At 36.2% G+C, this 23900-nt stretch overlaps 1 protein-coding gene across 3 annotated transcripts; it reads left to right on the plus strand.

The window, feature by feature from the left end:
• Positions 1–1779: 1779 nt before the first annotated feature.
• Positions 1780–22694, plus strand: LOC117340860 (cytochrome P450 4F6-like). 3 transcript variants are annotated; one of them, XM_033902635.1, is made up of 13 exons: positions 1780–1952; positions 4825–4983; positions 5727–5925; positions 7884–8011; positions 8411–8535; positions 9621–9683; positions 10636–10762; positions 11152–11287; positions 11700–11823; positions 12379–12574; positions 20092–20174; positions 20307–20372; positions 21191–22694. In XM_033902635.1, the coding sequence occupies exons 2-13, from the start codon at positions 4828–4830 to the stop codon at positions 21291–21293; spliced, it is 1506 nt and encodes a 501-aa protein (XP_033758526.1). In that variant the 5' UTR covers positions 1780–1952; positions 4825–4827; the 3' UTR covers positions 21294–22694. The 3 variants fall into 3 exon arrangements, with proteins under 3 accessions (XP_033758526.1, XP_033758524.1, XP_033758525.1); XM_033902633.1 differs by lacking the exons at positions 11152–11287; positions 11700–11823; positions 12379–12574 and adding exons at positions 17395–17530; positions 17944–18067; positions 18624–18819; XM_033902634.1 differs by lacking the exons at positions 10636–10762; positions 11152–11287; positions 11700–11823; positions 12379–12574 and adding exons at positions 16880–17006; positions 17395–17530; positions 17944–18067; positions 18624–18819.
• The last annotated feature ends 1206 nt before the right edge of the window (positions 22695–23900 follow it).

A 23900-nucleotide genomic window follows, 5' to 3' on the forward strand; every position in this document is an offset into this window, starting at 1 on the left:
GAAGAGTTTTTTTTCAAGATCTTAAACAATATAACATCTGATATTATTAGTGTACTTGTGGGGGAAAATAATGTCTTGTATAATTTCAAGAAATAAAAAAGACATAAGCTCTCAAAAAGTTTCGAACCACCAGGTATGGTAAGAGATGGCCCCCAGGTCTAGAACAGGCCCTGTTAAATGAATCGAGATGCGCTGAAAACAGCCATACATGTACTTTTTGTGCATTTTGTGCTGAGTAATTGTCCGGTTTAAGCTATCACTTTTTATTTCTATTTTGCAGAGAAGTGAGTGCGTGCGCGCGTGCGTATGAGATATGCATGTGCTTTTCTTGATTATCATACTTGTAGAATTAGTGCTGATATACCATGGTGTAGGGATCTAACCCTCTGAGTGACACGTGACGATAGGTCTTCCATGGTTAGAGTTGTATGATAAACATGGAGACCGACCCTCTGAGGGGATGACCGCCTAATATCCCGAATACTCTATAGTCAGAAGGCTCGATGGTCCGAAAATAGGTAAAATTGTAACGTGGATAAATGGCTAAATAAATGTATGAATGGTTTCCATTTAATTATAACATGTGTAACACGAATATGACAGAATATCTACATACGAAAAAATGAAATTAAAAACCGACAGGAAAAAACAATCCAAAAGGCGCGGGTATCCACCATTTTAAATGGACTGGTAAACACAATTTTCGCGTTTTCTGATAAAAAAAAACTTACCACCAAGTGAGAATTTATAAAAAAAAAAGAGTATAATCTCTTGCATAACGTGCGCCATTTTCACTTGTGTTTACGCGCCAAGAACTCTTTCTTCCAATGCCACGCAGGATTTTTCTGTTTCTTTTTATTCGCGCCATTTCTGTTGAATTTTTTCGCGCCAAGTCTTTATCTATAAAAGTTTCCTTTGACGCATTTGACATTGGACCTGTAATAAACTAATTTCTGATTTTCAAAATTAAAGTAACAGTTTCAGTAATGTAAGTAATAATGCTGACATAAAACTATTTATCAACATTACCATAAAACATTCATTGATGTTTACCTATTTTCAGACTATCGGGCCTTCGGACTGTTGGGCCTTCGGACTATCGGGTCATCGGACTATTTGGCCTTCGGACTATCGGGCCTTCGGACTATCGGGCCTTCGGTCTAGAGGGTATTCGGAATATAAGCGTGTCTCTGTCAATATTACATTACTTTCACTCCTATACTCAAATACAAATCTCCAACATATGCCATACACTTGACACATGTCTGCTGAAGATTTTATATCTTTTCTTTTTAATATATTATTATAACAACGTAAAGTTATTTGTTTGTATATAGGGTGAGGGTGGGGTGGGGGTGGGGTGTGTTGGCATATTGTTAAATTGTATACATATATAAATATATTATGGTTGTTATCACAAAAAGAATTTATTTCTGTGAATCATCTTGCAAGATTTGACGATTGTTATATTACACGTCTCTCCCAAAATAGCTCTACAGAGATAATGTTTGCTGTTTGTACACACACGACCCAAAAAATCGTCTTGAATCTTGTATCAGACAATGATGTAATGTAAATACATGGACTATATAGTGTTCACTAGACCACAGTATTACTGTAAAACGGACAACTCAAAGTAAATATAAACTCACGTGATTAAATTATCAATAATCACTTCGTGTCAATATCTGGAATACCTCGTCCCGAACAATTTCCGATCAAATAAGGGGTTAGTACTACAGAGGAATGTAAGGACATTTATTTTAGGGCAAGACTTTCCCCCTACACCGGGACCGTCCTATAAGCTTCCCCGTTGGTACACCCTGTCCAGATTTTTTACCACTACACATATGTAATTACACCTCGGGACGAACGTGGTCACCACGACAGGGGAAGTTTAAAACCTACTAGACCGGGGAATGTAAATCAAAATCCAACAGTCAGTGATAAAGGTAAGCATTAGTACCTAAATATCACAAATATTAGATTGTTAGATCTACGCAACTGATCCGTAACGTATCCGTTGACAGGTGTTAGGTAGAAAAGTTTACCAAACCAAACCTGTCCTACCTGTAGTGTTGGATACGTAGGGTTGGATTGTGTTTGGGTTATAGGTAGGGTATTATAGAATTATGTTACAACATTTATTTGTACGCCTTGATTTGTCTTTCTAAATATCGTCTCGTGGTATGTAGAAAAGATTTTAAATATTGTATTGTTCGCTCGGACACACGTGTGTAAGAAGAGGTCACATACATTCTGTAAAATTGTACTGATGACAGAACACAAGGAATGTACAGTAAAAAATGGCAATACATATGTATGTATGCAAGTTAACTTATTAAGATATCGCAAACTAGCCATCGACTGAGAAATGGTGACAGCACTATTATTGTTTTCTGTGAGTACTAAACGAAGGAAGTTTCTTCCTGTCGGCTCTATTACAATTTGTAGATTCCGTCCGGAAGTTAATTCAACTCTATATTTTGTAGGCGACCGAAGACAGTTTTATGACTCGTTCCTCAATCTCGCTATCTACGGCACGTAATCGTCTAGCCAGCAATACCTGCAGCTTATACCACTGCATCACATCCCAGTGGGTCAAACGGAATTTTAAACATAGTTATGTCCTTCCGAGGACAATTTACCCGATGCAAATATGTATGTACAGTTATGTATATATACAAAAACATTGCATATGTTTCAAAACAATTATTCAGGTTCTGTACAAATGTGTCAATCAAACGTTGTTTAATGTTTAAAGTAAATTACTGTTCACATATCATTCTGGTTAAATCCAAAATCTAGAGACATTGTTATGACATTAATAAGTCAGTTTACTTTTGAATCAACTACGGGTAACATATCACTTTACAAGGTTTTTGGTATTCAGTGACCAACATTGGGAAATACATCTCAAATTAAATTGTTTTATCTACGGCACAAAAAATATTCTTAAATCATTAATTTTAAAACTTCCTAACAAATTGTTCACAATTGTCACCTGACCCTTATTTACCTCTGGGCCTGCATTAATACGTCTGCACATGGTTGTTTAACTTGTCGGAATTTTGGAGCCTGCGAATATGGTCAGTTTCAATAGACGGCAAGAACTTTGGAGTCTGGGATTTTGGTAATTTATAACAGACGGTCAGAATGGTAGAACGGGCCTATGAAATGAATGGGGGTTTAGGTGGTGTTGATGAGGTTGGATGAAGGTTGCGATTCATTACGTCAAAATGCCTTGCTCACAATTAAATATCTGGTAGACCTCTATCCGCTTGCAGCTTTTTTACCGACGAAAAGAGCGGAAATTACTCGAGGAAACCTAGTAGCTTAAGTCGTTAATTCTGTTGTTCCTGGAATATCTAAAATGTTAGCGTTGTGGTATTTCGTCAGTAGGATTCCAGGGTTAGGACTGTGTTATTGTTCAAATGAATGGTCTTTAGGGGTGAAACATTGCAAAATATTTAAACGACCTACTCTTAGTAATCAATAGGCTCACGGTCAGGATATTCGGTAAGAAGCATGCTTGTTATTAGCGAGTCACGACCTTCACCTTCTTCCAAAGCCATACAGGCCAGACTGCTGAAAGCTTAAGGGGCATCTAAACAGCAAATCCAGTCAAAACATTGATATTTTACAGGCCTATAGATCCCTATTATGGTGCAATGTCACAGAAGTAACATGATGAACTTTTAGTATGTTTCATGGCAAACCGTGGGTCTTGCTGTTGACATGTAATTTGTTAAGCTGTTTGTAAATTTCAACAAAACGTAAGAAAAATGCATGTTTCAGGGGGACATAATTAACTCATTTGTATCCAATATATTACACAAACTTGCCATGTCGTTTTGCTCACAAGTGTCTAAAGCACAAAATAGGAGCATTGGTTTGACCAGCTTTGACGTTATTATATGTATAAACGCTGTTTTTATTTTGACCTTGAATTGCAAATGGCGGTCGTGAATGATATCACACAAATATGGCATATAAGGAAGTATTTGAAACATCAAAAATGCTCTTATTAGACAATATAAAGTATTCTTGAAGTGGCAAGAAGACTGCTTTTATGAAAAAATGTTCAACCGTTGAGTTTGGGGTAAAATATGCCTATTTCTGAAAAAAGCTGCAAACTCACTATTTTAACAAATTGACATTCAAATGTTCATGTTACTATGATGAGATGTCTTAAAAGTACGATATAGGAGTTTTGTTATTAACTGAAATGCCTCCTTTAAGCCATATTTGTGTAATATTATTCTCAGCTGCCATTTGCATTTCAAGGTCAAACCAAAATAAGTGTTTATACATACATACAGTAAAATCCGGTCAAACAAATGCTCCTACCCTGTGCTATAGACACTTGTGAACATAACAGCATGGCTATTTTTCAGGTTTGATCATTTGCGTGACTTAGAATTATTCCATGCCAAATCTTACCACAAAGTTACTCTACAGAAGAAACTGTCCAAACAAACATTTTGATTTATTACATGACATTTTTTGTGCAAATCTTAGGTATTTATTCGTGTTTGAAATTCAACACTATTCTGCTATATAGATGACCCTTAAACGACTCGTTCACAATAACCTAAAGGTCAAGGGTCAAGATATCGGCCAGTGACATGGTTATCAAAGTGCTACCAAATGTGTTGAATGAGTGACCTTGAACTGCTATGACCTTGAACCACTTAGATAGCAGAGAAACGGAAGCAGGTAGGAAGGCTTCTATGATAATCACCTGTCCAATTTGGGTTGATCATAGATTTGATTAGGCTGGATTAGCTTCGATATAACCATATTAGAATTTATTATATTCAGGCGATGGAAACCTCACTACAGATCATATTAGCGGTAGTAGTTGGCTTTGCGCTCTGGGTTGTTGTTCCTGCCTTGTGGAGATACTACGCCCTTTGCCAAAGGATGAAGAAATACGGGAACCCTGGCCCCGCCCATCCATTTTGGGGTCACGTAAAATACGTAAGTTTCTCAATGTAACTTATAACTTTTGTCATTTCTAACATGAAGTGTTATGCAGAAAAGAGTTAAGGTATTGATAAGCTGTCATTATTTCCTCCCTGATTCCACTACCTCGGTTCTTATTTTGAGAGGTTTGCATTGCCCAAAATGAAAACAAACAGAGACTGCCGACGTAACAAAGAAACTATAATTCAAGCTCAAACTCGATTAAACGACGGCAAAAATATTAAAACAATGTAGTTTTTACATGTATATTTCTTAAATATAGGTATAATAAGACCAAATGCTTTGGAAGTGGAAACGTCTCTAGCCTTAGTAACATGGTCTTACGTGGTGTTATTTTGTTTGTATTTTATCAATGGTAATCTCTAAATCAATAAGGCGTTCATGATTTCTCATATTTTCATTTGTTAAAAGTGGGATATTTGATTAAACTTGCAAACGTTCAAATGCAGCCGAATTAATCAATGTATATGTATGTATAATATGTTGCAAGCCTTGTTATATTTTTGTCACATTTTTCATTTATATTATTTTTACGAATGAATCGTTTTTAGGGTTTGACTAGTTGACATACTAGTAAAATGTCAACTTGATTGTCATTTATTCCGTATTGATCACTATTATTTATCACAAAATATGAAATGAGAAATATAATTAAAAAAATAAGCATCATGATAAGATATTAAATTCGAAAAAAATATTCTCTTAATTTTTCATATGGCATATTGTTTTCCTTTCAGTTCAACGATAACGACTCAATAACAAGTATTTATAATACGGTAGCTGAGAGGAGTCAGTCAAAGATGGTTGGATTATGGATGACATTTATCCCTATAATACAAGCAGTTCACCCAGACACAGCGAAGCTCATTCTACAGTCTTCCAATCCGAAGCCCACTGCTCCTGGACAGCCATACAATGTCCTGAAGTCATTTCTAGGTATATTACCATAGCAACGACCATACAAAGTTCTCGTGTCATTCTTATGTTAGTTACCATAGCAATGGCCATACAGTGTTCTGGTGTCATTGTAATGTTAATTACCATGGCAACGACCATACAAAGTCCTATTGTCATCCTCAGGTTAGTTACCATAGCAACAGCCATACAAAGTATTGTTGTCATTCTTATGTTAGTTACCATATCAACGACCATACAATATCCCGGTGTCATTCTTATGTTAGTTACCATAGCAACGATGAAACAATGTCATGGTGTCATTCTTATGTTAGTTACCATAGCAACGGCAATACAAAGTAGTTATGTTATTCTTATGTTAGTTACCATAGCAACGACCATACAGTATCCTGGTGTCATTCTTATGTTAATTACCATAGCAACGACCATACAGTATCCTGGGCCCGGTTGTTCAAATGGTGATTAGGATTTTAACAACAATTTTAAAATCCTGATAAAATCATTTCTTGTAAAACTAACTTGACAAAATTTTATGAAACGATAACACTCATCAGTCTCTTCCTACTTGTCTATTTTAAGGACTACACATAATCATGTTTTGACTGAAAGGAGAAATGAGATTTTCACTAATCAAGTGATTAAGCTAATAACCTTTTGGACAACTGGGCCTGGTATCATCTTTAGGTTAGTTACCTTAGCAACGATGAAACAATGTCCGGAAGTCATTTAAGCTTAGTTACCATAGCAACGACAACACAACATGCTGGTGTCATTCTTATGTTAGTTACCACAGCAACGACCATACAAAGTATTTGTGTCATTCTTATGTTAATTGCCATAGCAACGACCATACAGTATCATTGTGTCATCTTTATGTTAGTTACCTTAGCAATGACCACACAATGTCATCATGTCCGTCATGTGAATGATAATGGCAGAATAGACACTGTCCAAATATTATTTGCGATTCTGAGAAAACTATCTTAATGCTGATCAGGCCAAAGAAAAACATGTTTATTTCCTGTGATAAGTTAAGCCCACTACCATCAGATAATAGACGGTTCTAATCACCTTTCGTCCGTAATATGTCCATCGCCTATATGAGACGAAAAAAAGGGGGAGGAGGGTCTCTTCTCAAATTGATTGAAGTTTGGTTTGGTTTGGTTTTATTTGTTTAACGTCCTATCAACAGCTGAGGTCATTTAACGACGGCATCCTATAATTGCGATAGGCAAGCGTGTGGTGAGTGCGTATGTGTGTTTTGGGAGGCTGCGGTATGTTTGTGATAAGTCTCCTTGTGATGGTCAGGAACATTTGCCGATTTATAGTGCTGCCTCACTGAATGCATACTGCTGAAGCCGACCAGCAGGACACCCCACCCGGGCACATTATACTGAAGTTCTTCGTTCATTCAACTGTCTTGAACCTTTACGTGGTAGAAAGTATCAAATATGAAAAGTTGCCAATAGTAAAAAGAATAGTAAACGATAGGGGCCTTACATGTGTACAAAGTTCTGAGGAGGTCATTGGAACTGTTTTGAGCTAGTAGACCGAAAAAAATGCAAAAGTAAAATTCTGTATTCTGTAACCAAAACTGAAATTTCCTCAGAAGTGAAAGACACAACTTTGACAAAATGTGTACAACGTTTGGTATAGATCTTTGATCAGTTTTCAAGTTATGTCCCAATTTCAATATCCCACGAAAACGGGTTTCACAGGGGAGAATACTTATTTACGATTGAGAGAAAAAATAAGACCGCAAAAAATTTCTTTGTTTCTAGTGACATGATTAAACAACGTTGAATTGTTAGGAGGATACGCAAAAGGTTTTTGGAAGAAAATTACAAAGGATCAATGCTTTGAAGTTTTCTTGAGAGTTGATACAAAATCTAAATTGTATGAAATAGGACTTGTATGATAACATGTCACACAAAACCATGATAGCTTTTATGCCTTGTTGTCATCTCATCTCTGAATAGGCGAAGGATTGGACACCAGTAACGGAAGTAAGTGGCAGCGAAACCGGAAGTTACTGACTCCAGCCTTCCATTACGACATACTTCGTCCTTACGTCAAAGTCTATAATAAAGCTGCGGATGTTCTGTTGGTAAGACTACGTTTTTCGCCATTCATCATGAAATAATCGGTCATTCAAATAGGTCCGTGGTCCGTCGTCCCCAAACCGTAAACAATTCTTGTTATCGTCATTTCCTGAGAAGTACTAGAACTTAGAAATCTCAAACTTCCTATGCATGTCCCCTTGGTCCCTAGTTTTGCACATTTAATTTCGAGTCAGATAGAGAACACGGTATGGCTGTCGTGTTCTCTTATATAACACAACGCACATTTAAAAACCAAATACATCTACCTCAGTAAATGTAACCAGCAAGTCCACATGTTTAATTGAAAACGAGGACGTTCAACTCAAAACAAACAAAATATCTTCCATAGATAACTATTGTGTTCGATAAAAACCAAGAAGAATTATTTTTGTTCTTAATTACAGAATACATATGCCAGGAAGATGGCGGACGGAGCGAAGAGTGTTGATATCATGGGGGATTTGGGGCTAGCTCTTCTGGACATCATACTGAGATGTTCCCTTTCCTACGAGGGAAATGTACAGGAACAGTGAGTACTGAGTGTGGTTTAAGTCGGAATTTGGTTTGATTACAGTATATATTGGTCCCCTCAACTGATTATATCGCATACAACTGTTCACAAGATACCTTTAAGAGCATGTATATATTTAATTTACAAAACATATCCCTTATATACCATTAACATGGAAATGTTGACACTATATACCCCTTACATACAAATGTTGAAAAAATATACCCCTTACAAAAAATGTTGACACAATATACGTCTGACATGCACATGTTGACACTATATACCATTTACATACAGATGTTGACACAATATACCCCTACATACAAATATTGACACAGCATAAGTCTCACATACAAATGTTGACAAAGTATACCATTTGCATACAAGTGTTGACACAATAGACGTCTTTATAAGATATTGACACCATATTCCTCTTATATAAAGAAGGCTGACACTATATCCCGTAAATACAGATGTTTACACAATGCACTCCATACAAAAATGATGACACAATATTCCCCTTGCATACAAGTGCTGACAGAATATACATCTTATATGCAAATAATCACACAATATAATGATTACATACAAATATTCACAATATACATCTCACATGCACATATTCAAGCAATAACCTTTTACATACAAATATTGACACCATGTACCCCTTACATACAAATGTTCCCATGATATGTCCTTTACATACACAAACTGTTCACACAATATACCTATGGCATGCAAATGCTCACAACATATCTCTTACATGCGAATGTTCCAAATATACATTTTACAAACAACTGTTCACACAATATGCCCTTACATGCAAATGTTCCTACGATGCCCGTAGCATGAATCGTTCACACAATAAACTCCAAACATCGAAATTCTCATACAAGATATCTGTATTTTACGTCATCAGACAATATGTTATTGATAAAAGTCGCATTGATTGTTTGGACGACTGATTTTTATGCCTCATTTGAGAAGAATAAGTGCTGTTTAATGACGGATGAAACCTATGTTTTATTGATAAATTATTTAATAATTTATTTATTATATGTTTATTAATATTTCATTAATCATTTATATAAACTGTATTTCAGAGAGAACCACCCGTATTCTCATGCCATTCGACGGATCTCTGATCTTATATTAAAGAGATTTCTGTAAGTATGAATACATCTACAGGAAACCAATTCTAGGTGAATAAATCCCCGGCATTTATAGGATTGTGAAGTTAGGTGAATACTTCCCCAAGAATAGTAAGGCAAAGAAGTTATATACTTGTTATGCTGTTAAAGAAACGTTCTCTTTAGGTTGTATATTAATCCAATAACAAGAGGGAGAATTATACGCCTGCCACTGGAAATTCTACCACAGGGAAACGTAGCGTCGTTGACGGGCGTATAGAAATACCTAATACATGTTGAACATAATTGCTTCTTGTTGAAGTGAACAAAATCTTAGAGGAATTGAATAAGAAATAGAAAACTTATTGCATATTCTACACAATGCCCATATTAGGCAATAAAAGGGGCATAACTCTGGTAAAGATAACCACGAAATTCCGTAACACGAACTGGTTCGAGCTCTAGTGGTATATAATATCTGTAGCATATTACATATAAATCTGTTGATAAATAAAGGTAAGAGAGTGATAACAAAGAATTGTTAATGAATGAGCTTTACCTGCGCAAATATACAATGCCGTTATGCCAATAGTTGAAACACGAGTCAAAAACCCATAGTATATGATAAACATAATTGTTTCTAGTTGTAGTTTGCAAAATCTTAGAGAAATTAAATCAAAAATAGAAAACTTATCGCATTTTCTAAACAGTGCCCTGATTTGACAATAAAGGGGCATTACTCTGGTTAAAATTATCACGAAATTCCGTTATACGAACTCGCTTGAGCTATTGTGCCATAAAATGTTCGTAGGAAGTTTCATAAAAAAACTGTTGATTGATTAAGGCTATAGAGCGTTAACAAGAAAAAACTAACGGACGTACAGACGGACGTACAGACGGACGTTCGGACAGCACAGATGACGCCATAATACGACCTGTCGTATACAAATTGATGTTAACTATGAAGGTGACGTTTATCTTTGTACAGTGTTCCATGGCACCTGCTATCCTGGAGGTTGTACATGATGTCTGCTGACGGGAAGGAGTATAAACGCCACATTGATTATGTACACGGATTTGCGGAGGACATCATAGCTAAAAGGAGGAAGGTGTTGGTAGGCATGCCCCTTCTTTCTTTAATTTATCGTAGTGTATTCAAGTTATATTAAAATCTCTTATTCTGTAAACCAGGCTTTCATACAATCAGTCCTGATAGTAAATTATAAATAGTAATATTATAATTATGATTAGCATGTGTTGTCGTCAGCTTTAGTCGAAACTCTAATCTTCAACTGCAAACGACTCCAGGTGAGATGGCTGGAGCCTGTTCCTCTTTCAAAGGTATATAACCTAGGCATGACGTATGTATATACAAAATGGAACAACAAAGATATCTCCTAACCCCGGGTTCCATCTTTATTTAATACAGAAGAACTAACGTCGGTCTGACTACTTGTACTCGTTTTCGTGGTTCTGACTATATCACCTTTGTTGTATACATCAGCTGGAGGATCCTTCACTTCTCAGTAACAAGAAGAGATTGGATTTCTTAGATATATTGATGACGGCAAAAGACGAATCCGGGGCAGGACTGACAGACGAGGAAATTCGGGATGAGGTCGATACTTTCCTTTTTGCAGGTAATTGTGTTTTTTTTTTATTTAATTTATAATTGTACGTGTTAATATACTGTTTTTGGACTGTCCGTCCAGCGTAAATATTTTCCAGGAAATCTGTCGGTGTTCAATAGATATTTTTGATAATTGGTAGACTTGGCAATCATTATTTTAAGTTAATTTTGAACAGTTGTTTGATTTGACAATATTTTCAAACATGCTCTCTGCAGTTGTACTTTGTAAAGTGTATTTCAATTTTAAGAACTCATATACTATTTCTCGTAACATTTCTCACTTTATCTCATCTTGATGTTGGCATAAGACCTGGGATAGAATTTTGCATTTGTTTCTGTTTGTTCATGTTTGAGCTAGTCAGTTTTCACGTGTAAGTATTAACGTCTTGTCCTCGATATTAATAGCAGTATTTTCTTTGTAGGTCATGACACGACATACGCAGCACTTACATGGGCCTTGTATAACCTTGGGAAGTACCCAGCGGAACAGGAAATCGTGTACCAGGAGGTGTGTGACGTCACTGGAGATCGGCAGTATATCGAATGGTAAGGAATGCTAAACATAAGCCAATATCACCGTAAACAAATGTTTATAAGTATATTAAACAATCTGCTGTATTTGTGGTCAACATCTGTCCATATCTGTGCCCATACGTCATTATATTTTGTGTTGCATTACAATGTTCGTTTCAATATTTGAACAACTGGCCTGCGTAAATGAATTAGTATAGTGAGAGTAAAATAATCATCAGCTACTTTGAAGGCGTGACAAATAAATCTCCAACCCTGGGAACGGCATTCTTAATTGTCGAATCCTCGGGTTAGACATCACAGAATATCACCTCTCGGACTAGAGAGTTCTCTATCACACCATCAAGTTAGGGGAGTCGTTAATATTTGTCATCTGCTCTTGTATAATGATGTGACAGTTAATGAATCTACCAGACAATACAGTAAATAATTACGAGGAATAAGAAAAAAAAACCCAGAAAAATATCCATATTTCATAGATTGTCCCTATGACAACCTGTAGGTGCTGACAAACGTGGCCTAATCTATTTTACGTTGATCTCAGTACCAGCTTTATCTAAAATTTTGCAGGGATGACCTCGCTAAGTTAACTAAGACGGCAATGTTCCTCAAGGAAAATTTACGGCTGTATTCCCCTGGAGCAACCACGACTCGGCTACTCACAAAACCTCTTGAGCTGGAGGGACAAACATTTCCTGTCGGATCTACTATTGGGGTCAATTTTGCCGTACTACATCGCCACCCTGATGTGTTCGAGAACCCTGCAGTAAGAATAATCTTTGATTTTATTGGGAAAGAAATCCTCTTAGTGTTTCAATCCATATTAAATGGACAAAATTTGACAAAAAAACGACAATGAGCCGTAGTACAGCTCAAACGAGTTCAGGAGGTAGAGAAAAATGTCAAGAAAGTAAAACTTGAAAGTATCTTAAAGCTGGCAGTACAAGTTATTAAAATGTTTTCTATCTGTTAGCACTTTGTTTAACAAATAAAAAAAAAACCACGGAATTATTTATTATTTCTAACAAACAATGCTACACAATTTTAATTAAAAATTAAAAACTCATCAGTCTCTTCCTGCCTGCCTATTTTAAGGACTACACATAATCATGTTTTGACTGAAAGGAGAAATGAGATTTTCACTCGCGATGGGCAAGCGTGTGGTGAGTGCGTATGTGTGTTGTGGGAGGCTGCGGTATGTTTGTGATAAGTCTCCGTGTGATAGTCAGGAACATTTGCCGATGTATAGTGCTGCCTCACTGAAGGCATACTGCTGAAGCCGACCAGCAGGACACCCCACCCGGGCACATTATACTGAAGTTCTTCGTTCATTCAACTGTCTTGAACCTTTACGTGGTAGAAAGTATCAAATATGAAAAGTTGCCAATAGTAAAAAGAATAGTAAACGATAGGGGCCTTACATGTGTACAAAGTTCTGTAGAGGTCATTGGAACTGTTTTGAGCTAGTAGACCGAAAAAAATGCAAAAGTAAAATTCTGTAAACCAAAAATGAAATTTCCTCAGAAGTGAAAGACACAACTTTGACAAGATGTGTACAACGTTTGGTATAGATCTTTGAACTGTTTTCAAGTTATGTCCCAATTTCAATATCCCACGAAAACGGGTTTCACAGGGGAGAATACTTATTTACGATTGAGAGAAAAATAAGACCGCACAAAATGTCTTTGTTTCTTGTGACATGATTAAACAACGTTGAATTGTTAGGAGGATACGCAAAAGGTTTTTGGAAGAAAATTACAAAGGATCAATGCTTTGAAGTTTTCTTGAGAGTTGATACAAAGTCTAAATTGTATGAAATAGGACTTGTATGATACTATGTCACACTAAACCATACTAGCTTTTATGCCTTGTTGTCATCTCATCTCTGAATAGGCGAAGGATTGGACACCAGTAACGGAAGTAAATGGCAGCGAAACCGGAAGTTACTGACTCCAGCTTTCCATTACGACATACTTCGTCCTTACGTCAAAGTCTATAATAAAGCTGCGGATGTTCTGTTGGTAAGACTACGTTTTTCGCCATTCATCATGAAATAATCGGCTATTCCAATAGGTCCGTGGTCCGTCGTCCCCAAACCGTAAACAATTCTTGTTATCGTCATTTCCTGAGAAGTACTAGAACTTAGAAATCTCAAACTTCCTATGCATGTTCCCCTTGGTCCCTAGTTTTGCACATTTAATTTCGAGTCAGATAGAGAACACGGTATGGCTGTCGTGTTCTCTTATATAACACAACGCACATTTAAAAACCAAATACATCTACCTCAGTAAATGTAACCAGCAAGTCCACATGTTTAATTGAAAACGAGAACGTTCAACTCAAAACAAACAAAATATCTTCCATAGATAACTATTGTGTTCGATAAAAACCAAGAAGAATTATTTTTGTTCTTAATTACAGAATACATATGCCAGGAAGATGGCGGACGGAGCGAAGAGTGTTGATATCGTAGGGGATTTGGGGCTAGCTCTTCTGGACATCATACTGAGATGTTCCCTTTCCTACGAGGGAAATGTACAGGAACAGTGAGTATTGAGTGTGGTTTAAGTCGGAATTTGGTTTGATTACAGTATCTATTGGTCCCCTCAACTGATTATATCGCATACAACTGTTCACAAGATACCTTTAAGAGCATGTATATATTTAATTTACAAAACATATCCCTTATATACCATTAACATGGAAATGTTGACACTATATACCACTTACATACAAATGTTGAAAAAATATACCCCTTACAAAAAATGTTGACACAATATACCCCTTACATACAAATATTGACACAGTATAAGCCTCACATAAAAATGTTGACAAATATACCACTTACAGTGTACATTCAAATGTTGACACAATATACCAATTACATAAAAATGTTGAAAAAATAAACCCCTTAAATACAAATATTGATACAATATACCCCTTACATACAAATATTGACACAGTATAACATTTACATACAAATGTTGACACAACATACCATTTACATACAAGTGTTGACACAATATAACATTTACATACAAATGTTGACACAATATAACATTTACATACAAATGTTGACACAATATACGTCTGACGTGCACATGTTGACACTATATACCATTTACATACAGATGTTGACACAATATACCCCAACATACAAATATTGACACAGTATAAGCCTCACATACAAATGTTGACAAAGTATACCATTTGCATACAAATGTTGACTCAATATAACATTTACATACAAGTGTTGACACAATAGACGTCTTTATAAGATATTGACACCATATTCCTCTTATATAAAGAAGGTTGACACTATATCCCGTAAATACAGATGTTTACACAATGCACTCCATACAAAAATGATCACACAATATTCCCCTTGCATACAAATGTTGACAAAATATACATCTTATATGCAAATAATCACACAATATAATGATTACATGCAAAAGTTCACAATATACATCTCACATACAAATATTCAAACAATAACCTTTTACATACAAATATTGACACCATGTACTCCTTACATACAAATGTTCCCATAACATGTCCTTTACATACACAAACTGTTCACACAAAATACCTCTGGCATCCAAATGCTCACAACATATCTCTTTGTTAAGCATTGAGATTGTAATATGTAATGTGTTATATTATGTCCATGTTCGTACCATTGTGTATGTTACTGTTTTGGGAGAAGACTTATATAGGCTTTGCCTGCTGTCCAATCCTATTGTCATGTCGTGTCAATAAAATGTTTTGAAATTGAACATATCTCTTACATGCCAATGTTCCCAATATACATTTCACAAACAACTGATCACACAATATGCCCTTACATACAAATGTTTCTAAGATGCCCATAGCATGAATCGTTCACACAATAAACTGCAAACATCGAAATTCTCATACAAGATATCTGTATTTTACGTCATCAGACAATATGTTATTGATAAAAGTCGCATCGATTGATTGGACGACTGATTTGTATGCCTCATTTGTGAAGAATAAGTGTTGTTTAATGACGAATGAAACCTGTGTTTTATTGATAAACTATTTAATAATTTATTTATTATATGTTTATTAATATTTCATTAACCATTTATATAAACTGTTTCAGAGAGAACCACCCGTATTCTCATGCCATTGGACGGATCTCTGATCTTATATTAAAGCGATTTCTGTAAGTATGAATACATCTACAGGAAACCAATTATTGGTGAATAAATCCCCGGCATTTATAGGATTGTGAAGTTAGGTGAATACTTCCCCAAGAATAGTAAGGAAAAGAAGTTATATACTTGTTATGCTGTTAAAGAAACGTACTCTTTAGGTGGTACATCAATCCAATAACAAGAGGGAGAATTATAGGCCTATCACTGGAAATTCTACCACAGGGAAATGTCTACCACATGAATCTTAGAGGAATGGAATAAGAAATAGAAAACTTCTTGCATATTCTACACAATTTCCACATTAGGCAATAAAAGGGGCATAACTCTGGTAAAGATAACCACGAAATTCCGTAACACGAACTGGTTCGAGCTCTAGTGGTATATAATATCTGTAGCATATTACATATAAATATGTTGATAAATAAAGGTAAGAGAGTGATAACAAAGAATTGTTAATGAATGAGCTTTACCTGCGCAAATATACAATGCCGTTATGCCAATAGTTGAAACACGAGTCAAAAACCCTATAGTATATGATAAACATAATTGTTTCTAGTTGTATTTTGCAAAATCTTAGCGAAATTAAATCAAAAATAGAAAACTTCTCGCATTTTCTAAACAATGCCCTGATTTGACAATAAAGGGGCATAACTCTGGTTAAAATTATCACGAAATTCCGTTATACGAACTCGCTTGAGCTATTGTGCCATAGAATATTTGTAGGAAGTTTCATAAAAAACTGTTGATTAATTAAGGCTATAGAGCGTTAACAAGAAAAAACTAACGGACGTACAGACGGACGTTCGGACAGCACAGATGACGCCATAATACGACCTGTCGTATACAAATTGATGTTAACTATGAAGGTGACGTTTATCTTTGTATAGTGTTCCATGGCACTTGCTGTCCTGGAGGTTGTACATGATGTCTGCTGACGGGAAGGAGTATAAACGCCACATTGACTATGTACACGGATTTGCGGAGGACATCATAGCTCAAAGGAGGAAGGTGTTGGTAGGCATGCCCCTTCTTTCTTTAAGTTATCGTAAAGAATTCAAGTTATATTAAAATCTCTTATTCTGTAAACCAGGCTTTCATGCAATCAGTCCTGATAGTAAATTATAAATAGTAAAATTATAATTATGATTAGCATGTGTTGTCGTCATCTTTAGTCGAAACTCTAATCTTCAACTGCAAACGACTCCAGGTGAGATGACTGGAGCCTGTACCTCTTTCCAAGGTATATTAGCTAGGCATGACGTATGTGCATACAAAATGGAACAACAAAGATATCTCCTAACCCCGGGTTCCATCTTTATTTAATACAGAAGAACTAACGTCGGTCTGACTACTTTACTCGTTTTCGTGGTTCTGACTATATCACCTTTGTTGTATACATCAGCTGGAGGATCCTACAATTCTCAGTAACAAGAAGAAATTGGATTTCTTAGATATATTAATGACGGCAAAAGACGAATCCGGGGCAGGACTGACAGACGAGGAAATTCGGGATGAGGTCGATACTTTCCTTTTTGCAGGTAGTTGTGTTTTTTTTTTATATAATTTATAATTGTACGTGTTAATACATTGTTTTTGGACTGTCCGTCCAGCGTAAATATTTTCCAGGAAATTTGTCAGTGTTCAATAGATATTTTTGATAATTGGTAGACTTGGCAATCATTATTTTTAGTTAATTTTGAACAGTTGTTTGATTTGACAATATTTTCAAACATGCTCTCTGCAATTGTACTTTGTAAAGTGTATTTCAATTTTAAGAACTCATATACTATTTCTCGTAACATTTCTCACTTTATCTCATCTTGATCTTGGCATAAGACCTGGGATAGAATTTTTGCATTTGTTACTGTTTGTTCATGTATGAGCTAGTCAGTTTTCACGTGTAAGTATTAACGTCTTGTCCTCGATATTAATAGCAGTATTTTCTTTGTAGGTCATGACACGACATACGCAGCACTTACATGGGCCTTGTACAACCTTGGGAAGTACCCAGCGGAACAGGAAATCGTGTACCAGGAGGTGTGTGACGTCACTGGAGATCGGCAGTATATCGAATGGTAAGGAATGCTAAACATAAGCCAATATCACCGTAAACAAATGTTTATAAGTATATTGAGATCTGGTGTATTTGTGGTCAACATCTGTCCATATCTGTGCCCATACGTCATTATATTTTGTGTTGCATTACAATGTTCGTTTCAATATTTGAACAACTGGCCCTTGCGTAAATGAATTAGTATAATGGGAGTAAAATAATCATCAGCTACTTTGAAGGCGTGACAAATAAATCTCCAACCCTGGGAACGGCATTCTAAATTGTCGAATCCTCGGGTTAGACGTCACAGAATATCACCTCTCGGACTAGAGAGTTCTCTATCACACCATCAAGTTAGGGGGGTCGTTAATATTTGTCATCTGCTCTTGTATGATGATGTGACAGTTAATGAATTTACCAGACAATACAGTAAATAATTACGAGGAATAAGAAAAAAAAAAAACAGAAAAATATCCATATTTCATAGATTGTCCCTATGACAACCTGTAGGTGCTGACAAACGTGGCCTAATCTATTTTACGTTGATCTCAGTACCAGCTTTATCTAAAATTTTGCAGGGATGACCTCGCTAAGTTAACTAAGACGACAATGTTCCTCAAGGAAAATTTACGGCTGTATTCCCCTGGAGCAACCACGACTCGGCTACTCACAAAACCCCTTGAGCTGGAGGGACAAACATTTCCTGTCGGATCTACTATTGGAGTCAATTTTGCCGTACTACATCGCCACCCTGATGTGTTCGAGAACCCTGCAGTAAGAATAATCTTTGATTTTATTGGGAAAGAAATCCTCTTAGTGTTTCAATCCATATTAAATGGACAAAATTTGACAAAAAAACGACAATGAGCCGTAGTACAGCTCAAACGAGTTCAGGAGGTAGAGAAAAATGTCAAGAAAGTAAAACTTGAAAGTATCTTAAAGCTGGCAGTACAAGTTATTAAAATGTTTTCTATCTGTTAGCACTTTGTTTAACATATAAAAAAAAAACCACGGAATTATTTATTATTTCTAACAAACAATGCTACACAATTTTAATTAAAAATGAAAGGCACTTTAGAGCAAACTGTTTAAGATGCAACAGTGTCGGATATACACTGCTTGACAAAACTACCAATACAGAATACACCCTTTATATAGTAATGTACATTGGTTAATACAAACAGAGGAAGCAAAACCTTACAGTGGCTATAATGATTGCTAATGAGATTAAAAGTTACATAATACGGAGATGGACATTTAGTTCCTGCGAGATGTAATTGATAATTTATTAACCATGAAAAAAGAGGAAAACAGTTTTTTCTTTATACAAAATATGTTTTTGCCGACAATGTAGCATGTGATATTTGGAAAATATATTAAGTATCAACTTCTTTGAGTTACCATTGCAAAAACGGAACTATGATACACTAATCCGTCGTTTCCAACACTATATATACGGAGAACAGAAATGTTCCTATTCAGAAATATCAAAATTAACAATTGGGAAATTGAAATCATCACGCTAACATCAATTATTAGATCCAAGGTGTAAGCAGCCCATGCCGATTACATTGCAAATAAAGAGACACCCAGCCGATGATATGTAGTCTAATGAACTTGATTGGAAGTTCTCCTGTGTACATTTGATTTGTCAATGTTTTCTACTGGTGCCGAACCGAACAGATGATTAAGAACATTAAAAATTGGAAACATTGTCGCCGTTGACAAATGTGTTAGTTAGTGTACGGAACAGCAACTCGATGTTATGGCTGGTCAGGTGAGAATATCATTAACGTTGTTTAAGCATTGAACGGCTTTCAGTTGGCATTCATATTGACTATGAATACCAACTGAAAGCCGTTCAATGCTTATATTTACCATCTGCGATATTTTTATTTGTCGTGCGATTTTTTTTTTTGAAATTTTCAAATTCAAATTTCAGTTGGCAGTTCATAAGCTGGTGAACTCGCAACTGAATTGGTAGGGTTATATAGTGGCAGTGCCATACAATGGTAAATATTGGAATATATGTTTATTTTTCAACAGGAGTTTCGTCCGGAAAGATTCCTTCCAGAAAATGTAGCCAAGAGAAGTCCATATGCTTTTATACCGTTCTCAGCCGGCTCAAGGTTTGTATCATGATGTTCTATCCATATCTCGTATTTGCTACACATGTTCACGAATGTAAAATATCTACAATACAATGCTTTATTTTCTATTCTCGAATATCATCAGATTGTTTATGTTGTCATCCGTTTCAGGAACTGTATCGGGCAAAACTTCTCAATGAACGAGCAGAAAGTGATCCTCTCTAGAATCGTAAAAAGGCAAGTAAAACAGGCTCTTCATCAGAATACCCAAAGTAAAAAATATATTCTTCATCTAAATACCCCAAATAACAATAATTTTATGTCACAAAAGAACTCAGTTTCCGGACAACAGGTTGCCATTCCGCACTAGTTTTGTATTATGCTTTTTTATAATGCACAACGTGTATACTTATATTCTTATCCAATTGTACGCATCAATTCACCAAATAAGCCTCAGATATTTAAGAAAACGAAACGATAGATTTATAAATTTGGCACGGCCCTGATTGCGCCAATAACAGGTTTGTGTTTTATTAACTGAACATTGTGCAATTTTAAAATTGACAAGAAATAAGCCTAACCAGGCAATGCAATGGCGATATCTGCAGAAATCATAAGTAAATACATCGTACATCAAATGACTCCTAAATTCCGGCTTCTCCAGTGCTCCAATCCTATTGTGTGGGTATTTCGTCAGTATGGTTGTCCTCGTTCGGTCAGAATCCTGTCCTGGCGAATCATCCTGTAATTTATCAACGTTTTTGTAGAAATTTTTCATAAATGTAGTCATCCCACATTGTGTACATATGTCTTGTTTTTTGATCAACCAATTTCAGTTACAGTACCTGACCAAATCTTGTCTTAACGATTTAAATTATCATCAACACTTTTTGAAACTCTTCTGGTTAAGTCGTCCCACTTTTAAATCCGCGAACTCTTGTTTGAGTAATGTCCCTTGTCCTGTTTGTAGACAGAATGTAGAAATGTAAGTACTCAGCATACACATACATGTACATTAAATTATTGTACCTTTATTGATCGTTTTTACGTTTTAGGTTCAAAGTGATATTAGACGAGGATCACGAGGTGATTGATTTGGTCAAGTTGGTGATAGAACCAAAGAATGGAATCAAGATCCGCTTCGAGGAGCGACAGTGATTTACAGACACTTAACAGACTGAATCAGTTATATGTGGCTCAAAAGGATCGGGGTGAAAATCCTTTTATTGATGAAATGATGCACCTTAGTTTTGTTAAGAAATATGGTAAACGCATGCTGGGTATTGCTAAAGCAATACATGTCCTCTAGCGGTCCCCCATAAAAACAGTTGCAGTGACCCTGATCTTGACCCCAAAACCCGACACTCAAACTTGACCTGTAGCAACTCTGAAGTTATATACCAACTTGTATCGACATACTCTGAAACATAGCTGAGGAAAGTGCGGACATCTAGATGGACGGATGGACGGATGGATAGACCGACAGACAGAAAAACGGAGATATAAAAGATTTTACTGATGTTAAGTGCCAAAGTATCGATACATCCATAAAAGTCGACAAGTGAAGAACGTAATGTCAAATTCTAGTTAAGTAGATGTTTAATACCAATCCAAATGACGCCGAGTGTTAGTTAGTTTAACACTATTATTGTTCATTATTCATTTAAAAATTCATACAGTTTTATAATTTGGGATCGGAAACATGCTTATATCGATCCCTTTCCAAATGCTGCTTTATACTTATCAGATTCTTCACATGGTAAATCCCCTTGTTGCTAGGGACTAGTTAGTATGGGAAAAGGAAAATGAGCTGATACACGTGATGACGTTACAACTATAGCATTTCAAACTTCCTGGCCTTTGACCTTTACACATATTCGACAGGTTGGCAGTTAATGTAAACAAGACAGACAACGTAAACATGGCACACAGCCCCAGAATATTATTCCAGATTAACGACATTATGAGTACTGGTGGGAAAGGGTGGTTGACATTTATTAATCGCTGTGGAACCTACCCCAAGTTTACAGATCATCTGCCTGGGATAAATGAATGTGTTGAAAATACCGATCACAAAATTACAATAAACACGTACTTCAATGTGGCGACGATAACACTTATTAGTGCAGCGTGTGAAATATTCGATGGAAAGAGTGTTCCTTGACCTATGGTCAGCGTCGCCTACCACCAACTAAACCCTTATAACGAATTTCTTCACTAAATAATTTCCTGTGGTACGTTTGCCACCTTGCATACCACTATTCGCCATATATGATATATAAACGTTCTCAATCACTACTTTGGTCGTCGTGGAACACTCTATGTAAATACTACCGGCACAGTAAAATAGTTACGCTCCAGTGATTTCGTCTAGGTATTCGGAGATATGTGCACGATGTTTTTGTTAATATTGGATGTATTACCCCATACAATGTATGAGCACAGATTAGTATCCAATGACAATGTCAATGACAATGAAATTGTTTATTCTCAAAAAACAGTACAGCGCAGAGAATATGAACATTAACAAATGGATAATAAAACTACATTATAAAACAAGATGTACATCAGTATTGTGAATTAATTATCTCATTTATCCAAATACTAACCTGTTTGGAGCACGCGCACAAGTTAGTATTTGGTACTCAACCTCCACTCGTGCGTGACAATCGGGTAACGTATCATCCTGAATTCATCGGGTATTGTCCCTGAAATAGTAAATTCCTCGAGGAGTTCCGAATGGTAACGTTCATACCCTAAAGAAATTCGGCACGGTGGTAAAGGATTAATAGAATCTATCATGGGTCTGTTCCGTGTACAGGGATACCTGAACCCGAGTGTAAGAGTTTGGCCAGTCAGCACGAGGCTTGCCGAGGCCTGGCCAGCCAAACTCTTACACGAGGGTTGAGATATCCTTATTCGTGGAACAGACCCATGATTGATTATTTTTCTCACATACTTGCAACCAAACGTAAGTTAAGGAAAGTTTTTCATCGCGCCATCTTCAATGCTCACAATTTATGACGACATCATTTACGACTTGGCTACTGAACGTAAAATGATGACGTTACGTTATTGTGAGCAGCGTCATATTGCGCGTGCCGGCTGTCTTTACCCACCCTGTGTAAGATAGATTTTTCTCTCACCCTGGACAGGGATATCAGTAGTTTTACCGGGGTGAGATTTTCTTATCTCGCCCTAGGGAGCACGTGCTCTTCTCACGTTCTCAACAATTGTATTTCGTCACGTCAACAATACCATGACGTCACGGCAACAGTACAATGACGTCCCGTCGACAATTCAATCACGTCACGTCAACATTTCCTTGCATTGATGTAACGTCAAAATTAGATACAAAATAGGGTACATAGGGTAAAAGAAAAATAATCATTCACCCCCATGGAAGTGAGACAGTGGATTCTCAACCCTCGGGGTAAGATAATTAAGCTGCCAAACATTCGGCAAGCTTCGTTTTTGGCAACTTAAGAATCTTCCCCTCGGGTTGAGATTCCCCTGTCTCGCCCCAAGGGGGTGAAAGATTCTATACATCTTTTCCCTAGCAACCGCCGGATAACCCTGTGAAGTATGGGAGAAAATAATATTAACCGTAAAATGCTGTAAAAATAATTTTTAATTAATCATATATTGGAAATCAATTGTAATATCAGTCTTATACATTTTGTATTTTTGCTTTTATAGAATTGCTTAAATGTAATTTATTAATTACACTTATTTAAGAGCAGAGCGCTAGAGGCGTGATTATGG

This window comes from Pecten maximus, chromosome 13 (genome assembly GCF_902652985.1).
Source record: "Pecten maximus chromosome 13, xPecMax1.1, whole genome shotgun sequence".
NCBI lineage: Eukaryota > Metazoa > Mollusca > Bivalvia > Pectinida > Pectinidae > Pecten > Pecten maximus.